The 13,997-nt window shown below is 36.8% G+C and overlaps 1 protein-coding gene across 3 annotated transcripts in view; it reads left to right on the top strand.

The window, feature by feature from the left end:
- Positions 1-13,997, top strand: part of IFT80 (intraflagellar transport 80) — a 90,929-nt gene that overhangs the window by 38,067 nt on the left and 38,865 nt on the right. For all 3 annotated transcript variants that reach the window (XM_084876015.1, XM_084876017.1, XM_084876016.1), the window contains 3 exons: positions 3,408-3,517; positions 6,995-7,084; positions 7,850-7,987. In XM_084876015.1, coding sequence (XP_084732141.1) covers positions 3,408-3,517; positions 6,995-7,084; positions 7,850-7,987 — 338 coding nt within the window. The remainder of the gene's footprint in view (positions 1-3,407; positions 3,518-6,994; positions 7,085-7,849; positions 7,988-13,997) is intronic.

Genomic DNA, 13,997 nt, shown 5'->3' with positions numbered 1-13,997 from the left:
CCCTAATTTAGGAAGTTGTACAGCAATGTGTAGTACATCTCCTTTTGGGGGAAAAAAACATTCATATATATATATATATATATATATATATATATATACACACACACACACACACACACACATTAGTTTCAGACTTAATATTTTATTATAAATATAAAGGGTAGATATACTAAAGAATTCTCTTAGTTCTTGATGTTTTATCCATTTTGAATATTGTTGGTTAGGAAGACTGAACTAGTGAGATGTAGCTATTGATTTTATTTAAAGTTCTTTATCACAAATAGCTCCCTCTTTGTCTTTTGATTGAAGAAATGTGCTTAAAAATCACATATTATAACAAAGGAATTACTTAACTTTTCTCCAGAAGCTATTTTATTTTAAACCATAGTTATAGCTGTTTCTTTAAAATTATTATTGTTTAACGTATTGATTTATAAACAGGAAATGAATAATCTTCATGTCCCAAAAGGGAAAATAAGTATTCTAAAGATCTATAAGATTTATAAACAAGGAAATGGTGACACAGCTGACTTAATGGGGCCACAAATTCAATGTTAAAGAGGATATAAGCGTCCCTAGCTCCTCATCCTATACCCCAACCGTGCCTTTTACCACAACTAAAGAACTAGAGTCACATCCTGTATAATTCAATGGGAGTTGTATTTACTGAATTATTTCCTTGGGGGTAGATGTTTGTCATTGTTTAGTGTTCACCCCAGGAAAGTCTAATTTTACTGAGTGTATTCATGAAGATTTGATAATCTAGAATTAAAATATATAAATTTATTTTTAGCACAATAACTGTAACTATACTAATGGAAATAGAGAAGGCACCTATAATTCCATTAACTTAATCAAATACGCTTTCCTCCTCTGTTCGCTTCCAGTCCTCACCTAAGAACCACGTTTGAGATATGTGAAATTTTTGTTTATATTTCTTGGGGGGTTTATTGGAGTTGAACTCTGTTCATCTGGAGATTGACTTTTGAAGTCCAGGGCAGCTCTGTCTACTCCCAGAGAATATTCCAAGCAAATGTACTTACCAAGTACAGAAAAAGGAGGGGTGTCTCCTGAGATTGGCCATCTATCTCTAGGTTTCTTTGATAACAGAACAATCGTACATGTCATTGACTGAACAGGATATTTAGACCCAATATAATATCTAACCCAAATTGTGGAAGGCATGCTTCTGGATTTTTTAAAAATATATATATTTTAATGATTTTTTCAGAGAGGAAGGGAGAGGGATAGAGAATTAAAACATTGTTTAGCTGCCTCCTGCACACCCCCTATTGGGGATGTGCCCGCAACCAAGGTACACGCCCTTGACCAGATCGGAACCTGGGACCTTTCAGTCCGCAGGCTGACACTCTATCTATCCATTGAGCTAAACCAATTGGGGCCCGGATTTTTTTGGACTAGAGTAGACTTCCTAAGTCTTGTATACCACTGAGACTTGCTCACAGTTGTGTTCTCGCTGAGAAGAAAGTGGCACAAAAAAGGTAGGGTGCCACTTGAACACAAGCTTTTATCTTACTGATTACTTTCTGTTGATTAGCATCAGTTGAGTTGCAATTTAAATAAATAATTAAATCATATTGGTTGACCATAAAGCATCAGATTCATATTTCATTTTAATGAGAATGTAAAGTCTTGAAAGATTTATTCATTGATTCTCAGAAAGTCAGTTGCTACAATAGTCTGACATAGGTGTCCTAGACAACTTTTAAAAGCTTGATTATATATTTCATAGATTAATATTATTACCTGATTCACTTCCCTAATTAATAGATAATTTGGTCAGAGAGTGGAGTATAGATATTTAATGTCTTCAATACATATGATACTTTTTAAAAAAGCCACACACACACAAAAAAACAACCAGGCTCACATAAAGTACAGCCTTCCAGAAGATAATATAGAATGTAATTAATAGATAACTTGGTCACATTGTTTATATTTGATTGAACCCTACATGCTATTCTAGGATATTGAAAGCTGTATGAAATTTAGTGTAATTTATATTGTTATCAGTAGAAGGGGAGTTCTTAGGGTGCCGCAGGAAAAGAATTTCCTGAGACCCCACTGGAGGATGGGATTTCATGGAAAGCTTTATTGGAGATGTAAAATTAAAGGGTTTCCTCCGTTCATCCTGCCTAGAAAAAGTCCAGTCTTTTCTCATCAGGGCCAGGATGAAGGCCACTGCCCGGAGTTTCTGTTCCATATTAAAGTGTAGTCCGGTCCAGCAACTGGCTGGCTTAGCTTGTGTTCCCAGTTCAGTTCATTGTGTGTGGGGTCCTCATGGCCATGGGCCATGCAGCTGCTATGGCACATGGCTATGGAGAAAGAACACGTGAATGCATGGGTGAGTGCAGGTCATGGAATAAGAGAGCAAGAGGAAACAAGGAGAGGGAATTCTTTGTCTGGGGATTTTAACCTTCTAAGATCTCGAGACCCTGCAGTGGCTCCACCTTCCTAGCCAATGACTTTTCCCAGGCAAGTACCTTCCCTAAGTCACCCTGACTTTGCTGGGCATGTGCCCATCTCCCCTTTGTTCAATCCCTCCCCGCAGTGTGGTCTGCAGGGAATGGACCGTTGGTTTTCCTGGGGAGTGTGAAGCTGTAGCTTCCTGGTGAAGCTGCCCAGATGACCTTGCTTATAATGTCTGGCCTCCCCTTTTTTCTCTTCCTTTATTAATATTAATAAACGACTTAATTATGACCATAACAGTATAATGGGTAACTCAAACTTGTATCTTTCCTCTGGAAGTGGAGTCAGCTTAGTTCTGGTTATAGGATATTTGAGTCCTGCTAAGCCTAGCTTTCAGGCTAAAGCCACACTTAATTGATAGTTAAGACTTTCCCTAATCAGATACTTAATTTGCCATTTGTGAATTCATAGATGGAAGAGCTAAGTCATTTTGGAGTTGGCTTATTTCTATTCATTAGACTACTTCGTAAGCAGCAGATGAGGGGAAGTTCTGTCACCTGTAGCAGCATCAAAAATGGGAATTTTCTATAAGATGTATATTTTTGTGTGGGAAGTTTATGCATTAAGTTAGTTTAAACTGATGGCTATTGCTGATGGGAAATGATACCTCTTTATACACCTCTTTATATCTTAACATATGTAGTTTATTTATTTTATGTATTTCAATAGCATAATATCTTGAATTCCTAGAAGCTTCATTTTTCCCCCAGCAAGATCAAAAGTAGTTCAAAATATAGTTTGTTAGTTGTCAAAGTAGATTTTAAATGGTCAATATTAACCCAGTCTAGTTTGAAAGAGCTTTTGAATTAGGAGGAAATGAAATGACACCCCAGATTACTTTTTTGATCCTCTTAACAATCTCCCTCTTTATAAAGCATGATAATAAAAATTTATCAGGTGTGTTTTTCTTTTTACAGGAATACCAGTGTATTCAGTAGCATGGGACCCTGATTCAGAAAAGGTTCTTTACACAGCAGGCAAGCAGCTGATCATTAAGCCTCTTCAACCAAATGCTAAAGTTTTACAGGTACTTCTCAGGCATTTGTAAGTTGTTATCAGGATTTGCCAGACTGCTAAGTGAGAGGTCATTTTCTTAGGGGAGTACCTTTCTCCTGGGTGGCTTTTTTACAGTCTGAGGCTTTTGAATGTGTCGTTTTATCAGCCTTTATTATAGAATAGGGAATATCTGGTTATGTTTCCAACAAGGTTCACTTCCTTCTTATTCCAACTCCCATCTTACCAGTAAATCATAAATATGGTTTGCGTTACTAAACTGTCACATGATTTGGCATGACTGTTATCTTTGACTTTAGCAGAGTCAGCCTCAAATGTATAGATTTGAGACAAAACAGAACGAAATCATAAACTTTAAAAGCTTGTTTGGACTTGTTTTTTATCATCATTACTATCATTTTCCTCATCTGTTCAATACACTTGAGGGTTCTCTAAAACTCTAGCATTCTTTTAGCATTTTTGGAATGGAGGGGGAATCAATGTAGAACAACTGAGAACAAATCAGGTGTATACATTTTATCCATTATGTAGAAGCCAAACAATGGTTGCAGTTAAAACAGGTCAGCATAGACAATTAATGGAAAACTGAGCCTATGTCTAGAATTTTGTTGTTTGATTCCAGTGTTAAAAGAAAGAATCATTTTCTTCACATGTTGGAAATGATGTGGTGAACAAGAATATAGGTTTTGGAGTTAGTCCCCTGGATTCAGGTGCAAGTTAGAATATCTTTGAACCTCAGCTCTCTTATTAGTTGTGATAGCCGTACCAACTTGATAGGATTATTGAGTATTAAATGAGTTAAATTACAAAGTGTATGGGACAGTACATACAGTGAGCATATTGAGTACATGCAATAAGCATTCAGCATAGAGGAATTGTTATTGATATTATTATGCATTATTAAGTTATTTCCACACTTTAGTCAGTTCCTAATAAATTAGAGCTAAAGAGGTCAGAAAAAAAAAAAGTAGAATGACTAGGTTGGGTTAAGGGATTTGATGCTGGAGTTTGATTTGCTACAGCAGGTATAAAGGTGTTTTAAGAAGCATCAGATTTAATAGTTGGGTAGATACAGATTTGGGGGAGTAATGAGATAGAAATGACTTTGAGGTTTTAGATTAGTAACTGTCATATAGATTGTGCTACATATATCATATAGTCTGCATGCATTTACATTTTTACTGCATGCAAAACAGTCTGCTTAGAACTATGGACAAAGAAGAAATAGAAGACACAAGTGCTTGCTCTTAGACAACTAAGGAAAAGAATTCGGGCAAAAGGAAGAAGCTGGAAAAGAAGAGCACTAGTTCTGACTGCCTTTAGTCAAAGTTCTTCCCTAGCACTTACACTCAGAAAAGCTGCTATGAAATTACATATCAAGAACAGGCAAGATGAACCTTTTAGTTTATAATCATGTGACTTGTTTAGGTACCTGTAATTAGGCTTATTTGAATGAAACTGAGGAAATGCTTATATCACCATTGATAAATTATAATTTAGTGGTTTGGTAAAACCTTTGAGCCTAGAGGTAGTGAGAGGAGAAGTATCCAGTGCCAAAGTTCAGCTAGAGGAGAGGAAAAGTTAAAGTATGATTAGTAACTTAGTGGAAATTTTCTATTCCTTATGGAAAACTAAGGTTGCGGCATTTCTCCTTGGGCAAAAAAAAAAAAAAAAAAAAAAAAATAGACTCAAATTTGGATTGCCCATAAAAAAAGAATACAGTTCAAAAGTAAATATTTCATTCCCCATGAAATGGGCTCAATGGACTCTTCTAGAGATCCAAATCTGGTTTTATAGTGAGGAGACATTTTTTATTTTTTCAATTAGTGAAAATGTAGTGCATACCTACTATGTTCCAAACACTATGCTAGCTGTGAGATCTTAAAAGTGAAATAACAGTTTCTGGCATCAAGGAGCTTGTTCAGAAAAATTTCAAGAAGTGACTAACATTGAGAAATGAGTGAAAAATGCGTATTATATATAATAGTAAATGTATGCAATATATAAATTGATATACTAAAACATAGTAGAGTTGATCCTTGAACAGCACAGTAGTTAGGGGCACTGACACTCACACTGTTGAAAATTCAACTGTAACTTTTGATGCCCCAAGCTTAACTGCTGATAGCCTGCTGTTGATCAGAAGCTTTACCAATAACCTAAACAATTAACACATATTTTATGTTATATGTATTATATACTCTATTCTTACAATTAAAAAAAGCTAAAAGAAATGTTTAAAAAAATCATAGGAAGAGAAAATACAATTACAGTATTTATTGAAAAAAATCTGCATATAAGTGGACCCATGTAGTTCAAACTCATGGGTAAATTGTTTAAGGGAACTTTAAATCATATTTTGTTCCTAAATTTTGAATATACAAAAATTTTTGTAGCTTTAAAATGAAACTCAATGATCTCTATGTGTATATCTATCTATAATAGCTATTTATATATCTGTGCCCAGATAATTTATTTTTGTCCTTTTAGTTTATTTTAGAACATTGGGTTAATTTGGCAGTAAATTGTGAGAATTATTGCTTTTTAACATATGTTATCAAAACATTTGTTTTTGAGACTGTATATTTTTACAAATCTTGAATAAAACAAGCTATGAATTATTCTTATTTGACACTAATTCAATATTTTATTCTGTATATTTAAAAATATACTTGGCAGGATCTATAGACAGAGCCCTGGTAACTTCAGTTATATTATTCTGCTTAAATATGGTAAAAGAAAGCTTTTAATTACATGTGTGTTAATAGCTAAATGGGCACATGAATTACTAGTATATTTAAGGACAAGAAGACATCCATGTTTACTTTCTGGATTGCCAATTTCTGGGTCACTTATATATCCATATATATATACAGAACACATAAATATCTGTGGAATTTATCCTTTTGTTATACAGTAAATGCAGCAGAAGATTTTTCTAGTTGTTTAGTGACTATGCCAGTAACATGAAGGTAAAGAGAATGAAGCTTAGGAGAATATGCAGAGGGAATGAAGAGAGTATTAAAGAAGATGTTCAGGTAGTAGAAGTTTTTTTTAAAAAAAGAAAAGAATTAGTTAATAAGAATGAAGGCAGTATCAGTAATGGGGTCAATTGTACAGAGGAGAGCAAGATTTGGATTCAACTTAAGTTTTGGAGTGCATAACATTCATTCCAGTGTTATCACACAAATGTCAAGCTTGGAATAGTTCGACAGCAAGTGGTTTTTCCATCTGAAGTTCATGCAACTGAAGGAATTTATAAGGATGTAAACTATATAGTGGATGTCATAGGCCTAGGTGCTTTCATTAGTGTAAATTAGAAACGAAATAGGCAAATGAGGTTATGCATAGTGGTTATGAAAGGAAGATGGGAATATCCAGGGAGAGGACAAGAGAATCGTTAGAAAGGGGCAAAATGTCTTCTCCTATTATAAAAACCTTTCTGTGCTCTTGAAGTTGTAATTAATATCTTTTTTTCTCTCTTTCATAGTGGAAAGCTCATGATGGCATTATTTTAAAAGTAGATTGGAACTCAGTCAATGATTTAATTTTATCTGCTGGTGAAGACTGTAAATATAAGGTATGTATGTTTGAACTTATCACCTGGTTGAAAGAATCAAATTTAGTTGAAGAGTATTCAGCAACTATGGATATTCTTGTAGTACTTTACTTTAGCCATGTTATTTAACTCTAATAATTTAACATATTGTTAATTATTATTTTAAGTGGTATTTTAAAGAGCTGACTTTCTCATTGGCCTCCTCTCCCACAGCTCCCTAACTTCTATCTGAGCTCATTGACCTGTCGAATTTGACTTAATAAGTAGCAACATAAATACAACTTCTAGTTTCAGTGACTCAAGTGAAATTAACTCAAGTTTTTAAAAATCAAGCTTATTGATTTATTAAATATATATTAGCTTTAGACCAAAATAATTTGGGGGGGAAGAATAAGATTTAATGTAACTATAATAAGAGGAAATTCAATTGAAATAAATGTTTTGAGAAAAAGTTGATAAACAGTTGTTGAACAAAGAATTTAAGCAAAAAAAAATGCATCATCTCAAAACTTCATTATTTAAAAGGACTTAAAATAGGTAGGTTGTTTTTTTATTAATGGGTAGCTTCTGAAAATTGTGACAGTGTTATCATAATACGTATTTTTTGAGATACTTAGGTTTCAGTACAGCTTTTCCACCCCCTTGTGTGATAGTAGACATTTAATTGTTAATATTATAAAGTGATGATTTCTAAATCTTTACTTGATATCTCACTGTAGGATAGGCTTGTTTATAATAATGTGGTGGTGACTGTTATGAAAGATTTTTAAAATTTTGCTTTTGTAGGTATGGGATAGTTATGGCCGCCTTCTGTATAATTCACAGCCCCATGAGCATCCTATTACCTCAGTTGCCTGGTCTCCAGATGGGGAATTATTTGCTGTTGGATCGTTTCATACTTTACGTTTGTGTGATAAAACTGGGGTAAGTTAGAGTGGTGAGCAATCACAGATGTGCTGTCATAAATGTGGTAATGCACAGCACACCTGGTTCTCAATATTTAAAAAACATTTTCAATGCTTGCATTTGATTGAATCTTTCTGCTTTGCCTACTTAATATACTGGTTCAATCAATTCCAGATTTATGAGACCAAACTCTTTAAGTTTGAAGAATAGGTATGTACTCTACTATTTGTCTTTCTGGTAATACTTATTTTAAACATGATTGTAAAAGATGGTAAAGTAGTTCAAGTATTAGTATTTATGCTCAATAGTTCGGCTTTAAACTTTTTAAAAATTGTCAAATATGTTTCGTACAAAAATTTTGATTGCAATTTTTGGTAAGAAATTGATAGTAAATTTTAAAAATGGTCATTTTAAAACCAAAGGACTTTGTTTTTTGTCAAGAATTCCATGTTTTGCCAAAACCAGTTTGGCTCAGTGGATAGAACATCAGCCTGTGGACTGAAAGGTCCTAGGTTCGATTCCGGTCAAGGGCATGTACCTTGGTTGTGGGCACATCCCCAGTATGGGGTGTGCAGGAGGCAGCTGATTGATGTTTCTCTCTCATCAATGTTTCTAACTCTTTATCTCTCTCCCTTCCTCTCTGTAAAAAAATCAATAAAATATATATTAAAAGAAAAAGAATTCCATGTCTGAATATGTGTGAGGTTTTTTCCTCACAGGAGACTATGCCGTCCATCACACCAGTTCTGTTTAGAACTTAAACAAAAAGCCAAGCTCCACAGCATTTCCTGATTATACTTGAAGACTAAGTTGCTCCAGAAGCAGCAGCATTATCTGAGTGGGACTGTTCCATACTATGTCCAACTATGAGGAAATCACTTAATTGTTTTGTGGCTTATTTCCCTCAATTGCAAAATACAATAGGACTGTTAATAAAGTCCTCTGCCTGGCGGTATAAGTTCTCCTAAACCTGGTGCCATAAAATCCAGAGGCCTGGGGCACGAAATTTGTGCACTGGGCGGGGGGTGGGGGGTGATCCCTCAGCCCAGCCTGTGCCCTCTCACAATCTGGAAGCCCACAGGGGATGTCCGATTGCCAGTAGGGAGCAGGCCTAAGCCGGCAGTTGAACATCCTTGGCACTGCCGCAGAGGCAGGAGAGGCTCCTGCCACTGCCACTGCACTCGCCAGCCGTAGGCCCGGCTTCTGGCTGAGTGGCATTCCCCTGTGGAGTGCACTGCCCACCAGGGGGCAGCTCCTGCATTGTGCATCTGCCCCCTGTTGGTCAGTGCATGTCATAGCAATTGGTCATTCTACCATTTGGTCAATTTGCATATTAGCTTTTTATTATACAGGTTAATATTCTTTAACTAGAGGCCAGTGCACTAATTCATGTATGGGTGATCGGCTGGGCTGGTGATGGGATGGGGCCACGGGAGGTTGGCTGGCCGGTTCCACCTTCAATTGGGGTGTTGGGGGCTGATCAGGGGCAGGACAGGCTGAGGGTAAGGGGTGCCCATCAGGGTCCGGATCAGGCCAGTTGGCTGCTGCAGTGCATGTCATAGCCAACAGTCATTCCAACCATTCTGGTTACTCCACCGTTCCGGTCGCTGGGCTTTTATATACTGGTATATAGATATGAATATGACATGCTTTGCTTATCTATTGGTAGATATGTGGATTGTTTCAGTTTTGTTTTGTTTTTTATCATGAATAATGCTGCTATGAATGTGCATAAGTTTTTGTATGGACATGTTTTCATTTCTCTTGGATATGTACTTAAGAGTAGAGTTACTGGGTTAAATAGTAACTCTGTGTTTAACGTTTTAAGGAACAGCCAAACTATTTTCCAGAGTGGCTGCCTGCTTGTGATTGCTCTCCAGTCCTCAAGCAGTTGTTTTTGTATTTTGTCTTGAGTGTATAAATGTAATCTGTAAGAAGGTTGGTCTGGTAGCAGCTGTTCTGCTATTATCATTCTTTACATGTCAAAATTTTACTTAAAATACTTGATCATGAGTATTTTTTTTAAGTCAAACATTTAAAAAAAATACTTTTATTGATTTTAGAGGGCGAGGAAGGGAGAGGGAGAGATAGAAGCATCGATGAGAGAGAAACATCATCGATTGGCTGCCTCCTAAATGATCCCTACTGGGGATCAAGCCTGCAATTAATCTGAAATCAATTGCCCTCACTGGGAATAGAATCTACGACCTCTTGTTGCATGGGACAATGCTCAACCAATTGAGCCACACCAGCGGGGCTAATCATGAGGTTTTTTGTTTTTGTTTTTGTTTTTAAAAAAATATATTTTATTGATTTTTTACAGAGAGTAAGAGAGAGGGATAGAGAGTTAGAAACATCGATGAGAGAGTCATCGATCAGCTGCCTCTTGCACACCCCCTATTGGGGATGTGCCCACAACCAAGGAGCATGCCCTTGACCGGAATCGAACCTGGGACCCTTCAGTCCGCAGACCGATGCTCTATCCCAGGGGTCTTCAAACTACGGCCCGCGGGCCACATGCAGCCCCCAGGGGAGTCTGATCCGGCCCGCCAGGTTTTTTGGGCAGTGAGCGCAGCCAAGGTGTTACAGTAGGAATTAGTAGTTCATATAGTCCGGCCCTCCAGCTCTCTGAGGGACCGTGATCTGGCCCCCACTTTAAAAAGTTTGAGGATCCCTGCATCCACTGAGCCAAACTGGTTTTGGCTAATCATGAGTTTTAAAAAATCAGTTCTGCATATTTTAGAACTATGCTAACTACTACAATGATTCTCAAGGTGAAACAAAGAGAGAGAAAGAGCTACCTGTTTGAGATTCACTATTCAAGAAATTGTCCAGGAAAATAGCCAGATGACATGAGTAGACAGTTCATGAAACACATGCAAATGGCCAGTATAAACATGAAACAATATTCACTTTAACTAATATCTATAATAATAAAAGCATAATATGCTAATTAGACCAGACGTCCTTCTGGACAATCTTCCTGATCTTCTGGATAAAGCTGGGGCTGCGAGGGAAGCCTGGGTTCCGGGTGCCTGCTGGTGGCCAGAGGGAAGCTCAGAGGGTCCTGGTTGCCAAAGGGAAGCTGGTGCCGGCAGCGGGGGGAAGGAAGGTCTATTCTTGCATGAATATTGTGCATCAGACTTCTAGTATATATGTAAAATAAATAAGTAATGATGTATTTTACCTAATAGATTGAAGAGATCAACAATTACTTAAAAACCGTGGGTTTACTCAAGTAGGAGGAAATGAGCTCTCTCATTTACACACTGTTGGTGGGAATGGGAATTGATTCAATCTTTTTTAAAAAAAATGTATTTTATTGATTTTTTACAGAGAGAAAGAGAGAGGGTTAGAGGGCTAGAAACATCAATGAGAGAGAAACATAGATCAGCTGCCTCTTGCACACCCCCTACTGGGGATGTGCCCGCAACCAAGGTACATGCCCTTGACTGGAATCAAACCTGGGACCTATCAGTCCGCAGGCTGACGTTCTATCCACTGAGCCAAACCGGTTTTGGCGATTCAATCTTTTTGAGGGGTAGTTTGATAATACATATTACTTGTGTTAGATGTACATATTCCTTGACCTAGGGATCTCACTTCTAGGAATTTTCTCTAAAGATATCATTGTACAAGTACACAAAGATGTATGCATAATAATTTCATCGTAGTGTGGTTATAATGAAAATTAGAAATAAATTAAATTTCCCCATGTAGGAGGCTAATTAGATTATTATTCTATATAGCTAAAATTGATTATCCTCAACTCTTAAAAATGGGGAAGGGAGTTATGCTGAAAAACCTGGGAAGATATTCATGATAAGTTATTTAGTGAAAAGACCAGATTTCTGGAGAGCATTTTATTTTATGATCTCACTGAGGTAAAATAGTAGTATATAGTTATATCTACATGGTTAACAATATACTCATAGTTGTTGTATACTATATCTTTTCCTTTATTATGATTTTGTAGTGTAACCCTTTCCTACTGAAAGGTATCAATTGCATTGATGTAATTAAAAAAAAATCTTTAAAAAGCTCTTCAATAAAAATGAGTAAAAAAAAAAAAAAAAAGAGTGATGTACAGAAAATAGTGGAATATGGAGTTCCAAGATTGGTCTCTCAAACAACCATTAAACTGGCACACAAAAAAAAAATGTCAGATTCAACTTTTTCACACCTTCGGAATCTAACTCAAAACTTATAACAACTAGGGGGGATGCTTAATGAAAAAAGAGACTGCTAAATTTTGGTAAGAAAGCCTTGTGGCATTTTTGCTCACCTGCCTACACCATCCCTCATTTCCAGCTTGGGCGTGGCCATGGGGATGGTAGCCTGTGTTTGGTGTGGCTTGCCGGTGCCTGAAGGGACTATATATGGACTATGTTCTCAAAAAATTGTGGTTGAACTTTTGACATGTCTGGTGGTTCTCAGAGGGACGGGAACAGAGACTTGTCTTTGTTTTGCCTCCTTTGGAAATCTCTCAGAGCTGGAGTGCCTGCCCAGGAGGCATCTGTTGAAAGCATCTAAAGACTTACTACCAAACCTCCTGTGGCAAGGGCCGGTGGGTGGGGCAAGCAGCAGTCAGACCAAAAGCCTAGGAAGGAGGAGGCTGAAGAGGAACATACATGAATCCAGAGTGCAACACACATGCCCAGGACCAGACAAAGGCTCAGAAAAGACTTGGAAGATGCGAGGCTCGTATCCCTGTCAGACCTTTGGGCAGAGCTTTGTATCACAAGCAGGAGGTGAAGGCAGAGAAAGTACTATAGGTGGCTAAGGGTTGACAGAGTGCCCGAGCTCACAGCCAGTTGGCAAAGAGTGGGAGAGCATTTTTTTTTCTTTCTTTCTCTTAGGCTCTATCAGGTCAGAAGCTGACCCCTGAGATAACGGAATGGAGACTTCAGTGACCACACATGAAGGAAACAGTCTTGGCAAAAATAGTTTGGAAGAGTCACTAAATAAACAAATGGCTACAGTCCTCAAAAAGTAGCAAGAGCAAACCTCTGATTTCCAGAGTTACCACATTATAATATGCAAGACGTCAATTTTTCAACAAAAAATTACAAGGCATACAAAGAGGAAAGTATGGCCCATTCACATGAAAAAAGAAAAAAGGAAAATAAATAGATACTATCCCTGTGGAGGCCCAGCATTGGTCTTACTTATTTATAATATATTTTTATTGGTTTCAGAGAGGAAGGGAGAGGGAGAGAAACATTAATGATGGGAGAGATTCATTGATCAGTTGCCTCCTGCACACCCCTACTGGGGATCCAGCCCACAACCTGGGAATGTGCCCTAACTATGAATTGTACCATGACCTCCTGGTTCATAGATGGACCCTCAACCACTGAGCCACACCAGCCAGGCACAGTGATCTTAAATATGCTCAAAGAACTAAAGAACACCAGGAGAACAAGGTCCAAACAAATAAAAAGGATAGAAATTGTAAAAGTGAACCAAATAAAAAATCTAGAATTGAAAAAAAAATGATCAAAGGATAAAAGAAATATATTGTAAATATCTCCAGAACCCCAAAATATGTCTAATCTCTTCAATAATGAGTTTCATGCAATTAAAAATCATAGTACAATGCCATTTCCCACTTACCAAAATATGGGAAAATGGGCCTCCTCATAATGCATCAAAGTGAGCATTTATTGGTACAACTTTTCTCAAATATAATTTGGCAAATCTATCAATATCCTTGAAATTTTTGACACAGGTATTATACTTTTAAGGAAGTTTTCAAATGTATTGCGTGTTCATTTGCTCATTTATTTTTATATTCACTAATTCCTTCACAAATATTTTAGTCTATTATATGCCAGGCACTTGCCCTAGGTGTTAGACAGCAGTAAACAAAATAAATTCCCTGCTCTGAGTTTTTATTCCTGTAGATGATAGACCGTAAGAAAACTAACAAAATGAATATGTAGTAAGTTAAATGGTAATAAAATACTATAAAAAATAAAATAATATAAAAATGAGGTGGTCAGGGAATATCAGACACAAACTAAAT

The sequence above is a fragment of the Pipistrellus hanaki genome (assembly GCF_964339955.1).
Source record: "Pipistrellus hanaki genome assembly, chromosome: 2".
Taxonomy (NCBI): domain Eukaryota; kingdom Metazoa; phylum Chordata; class Mammalia; order Chiroptera; family Vespertilionidae; genus Pipistrellus; species Pipistrellus hanaki.
The sequence above is the reverse complement of the archived record's forward strand: the minus strand, read 5'-3'. Positions and strand labels throughout refer to the sequence as shown.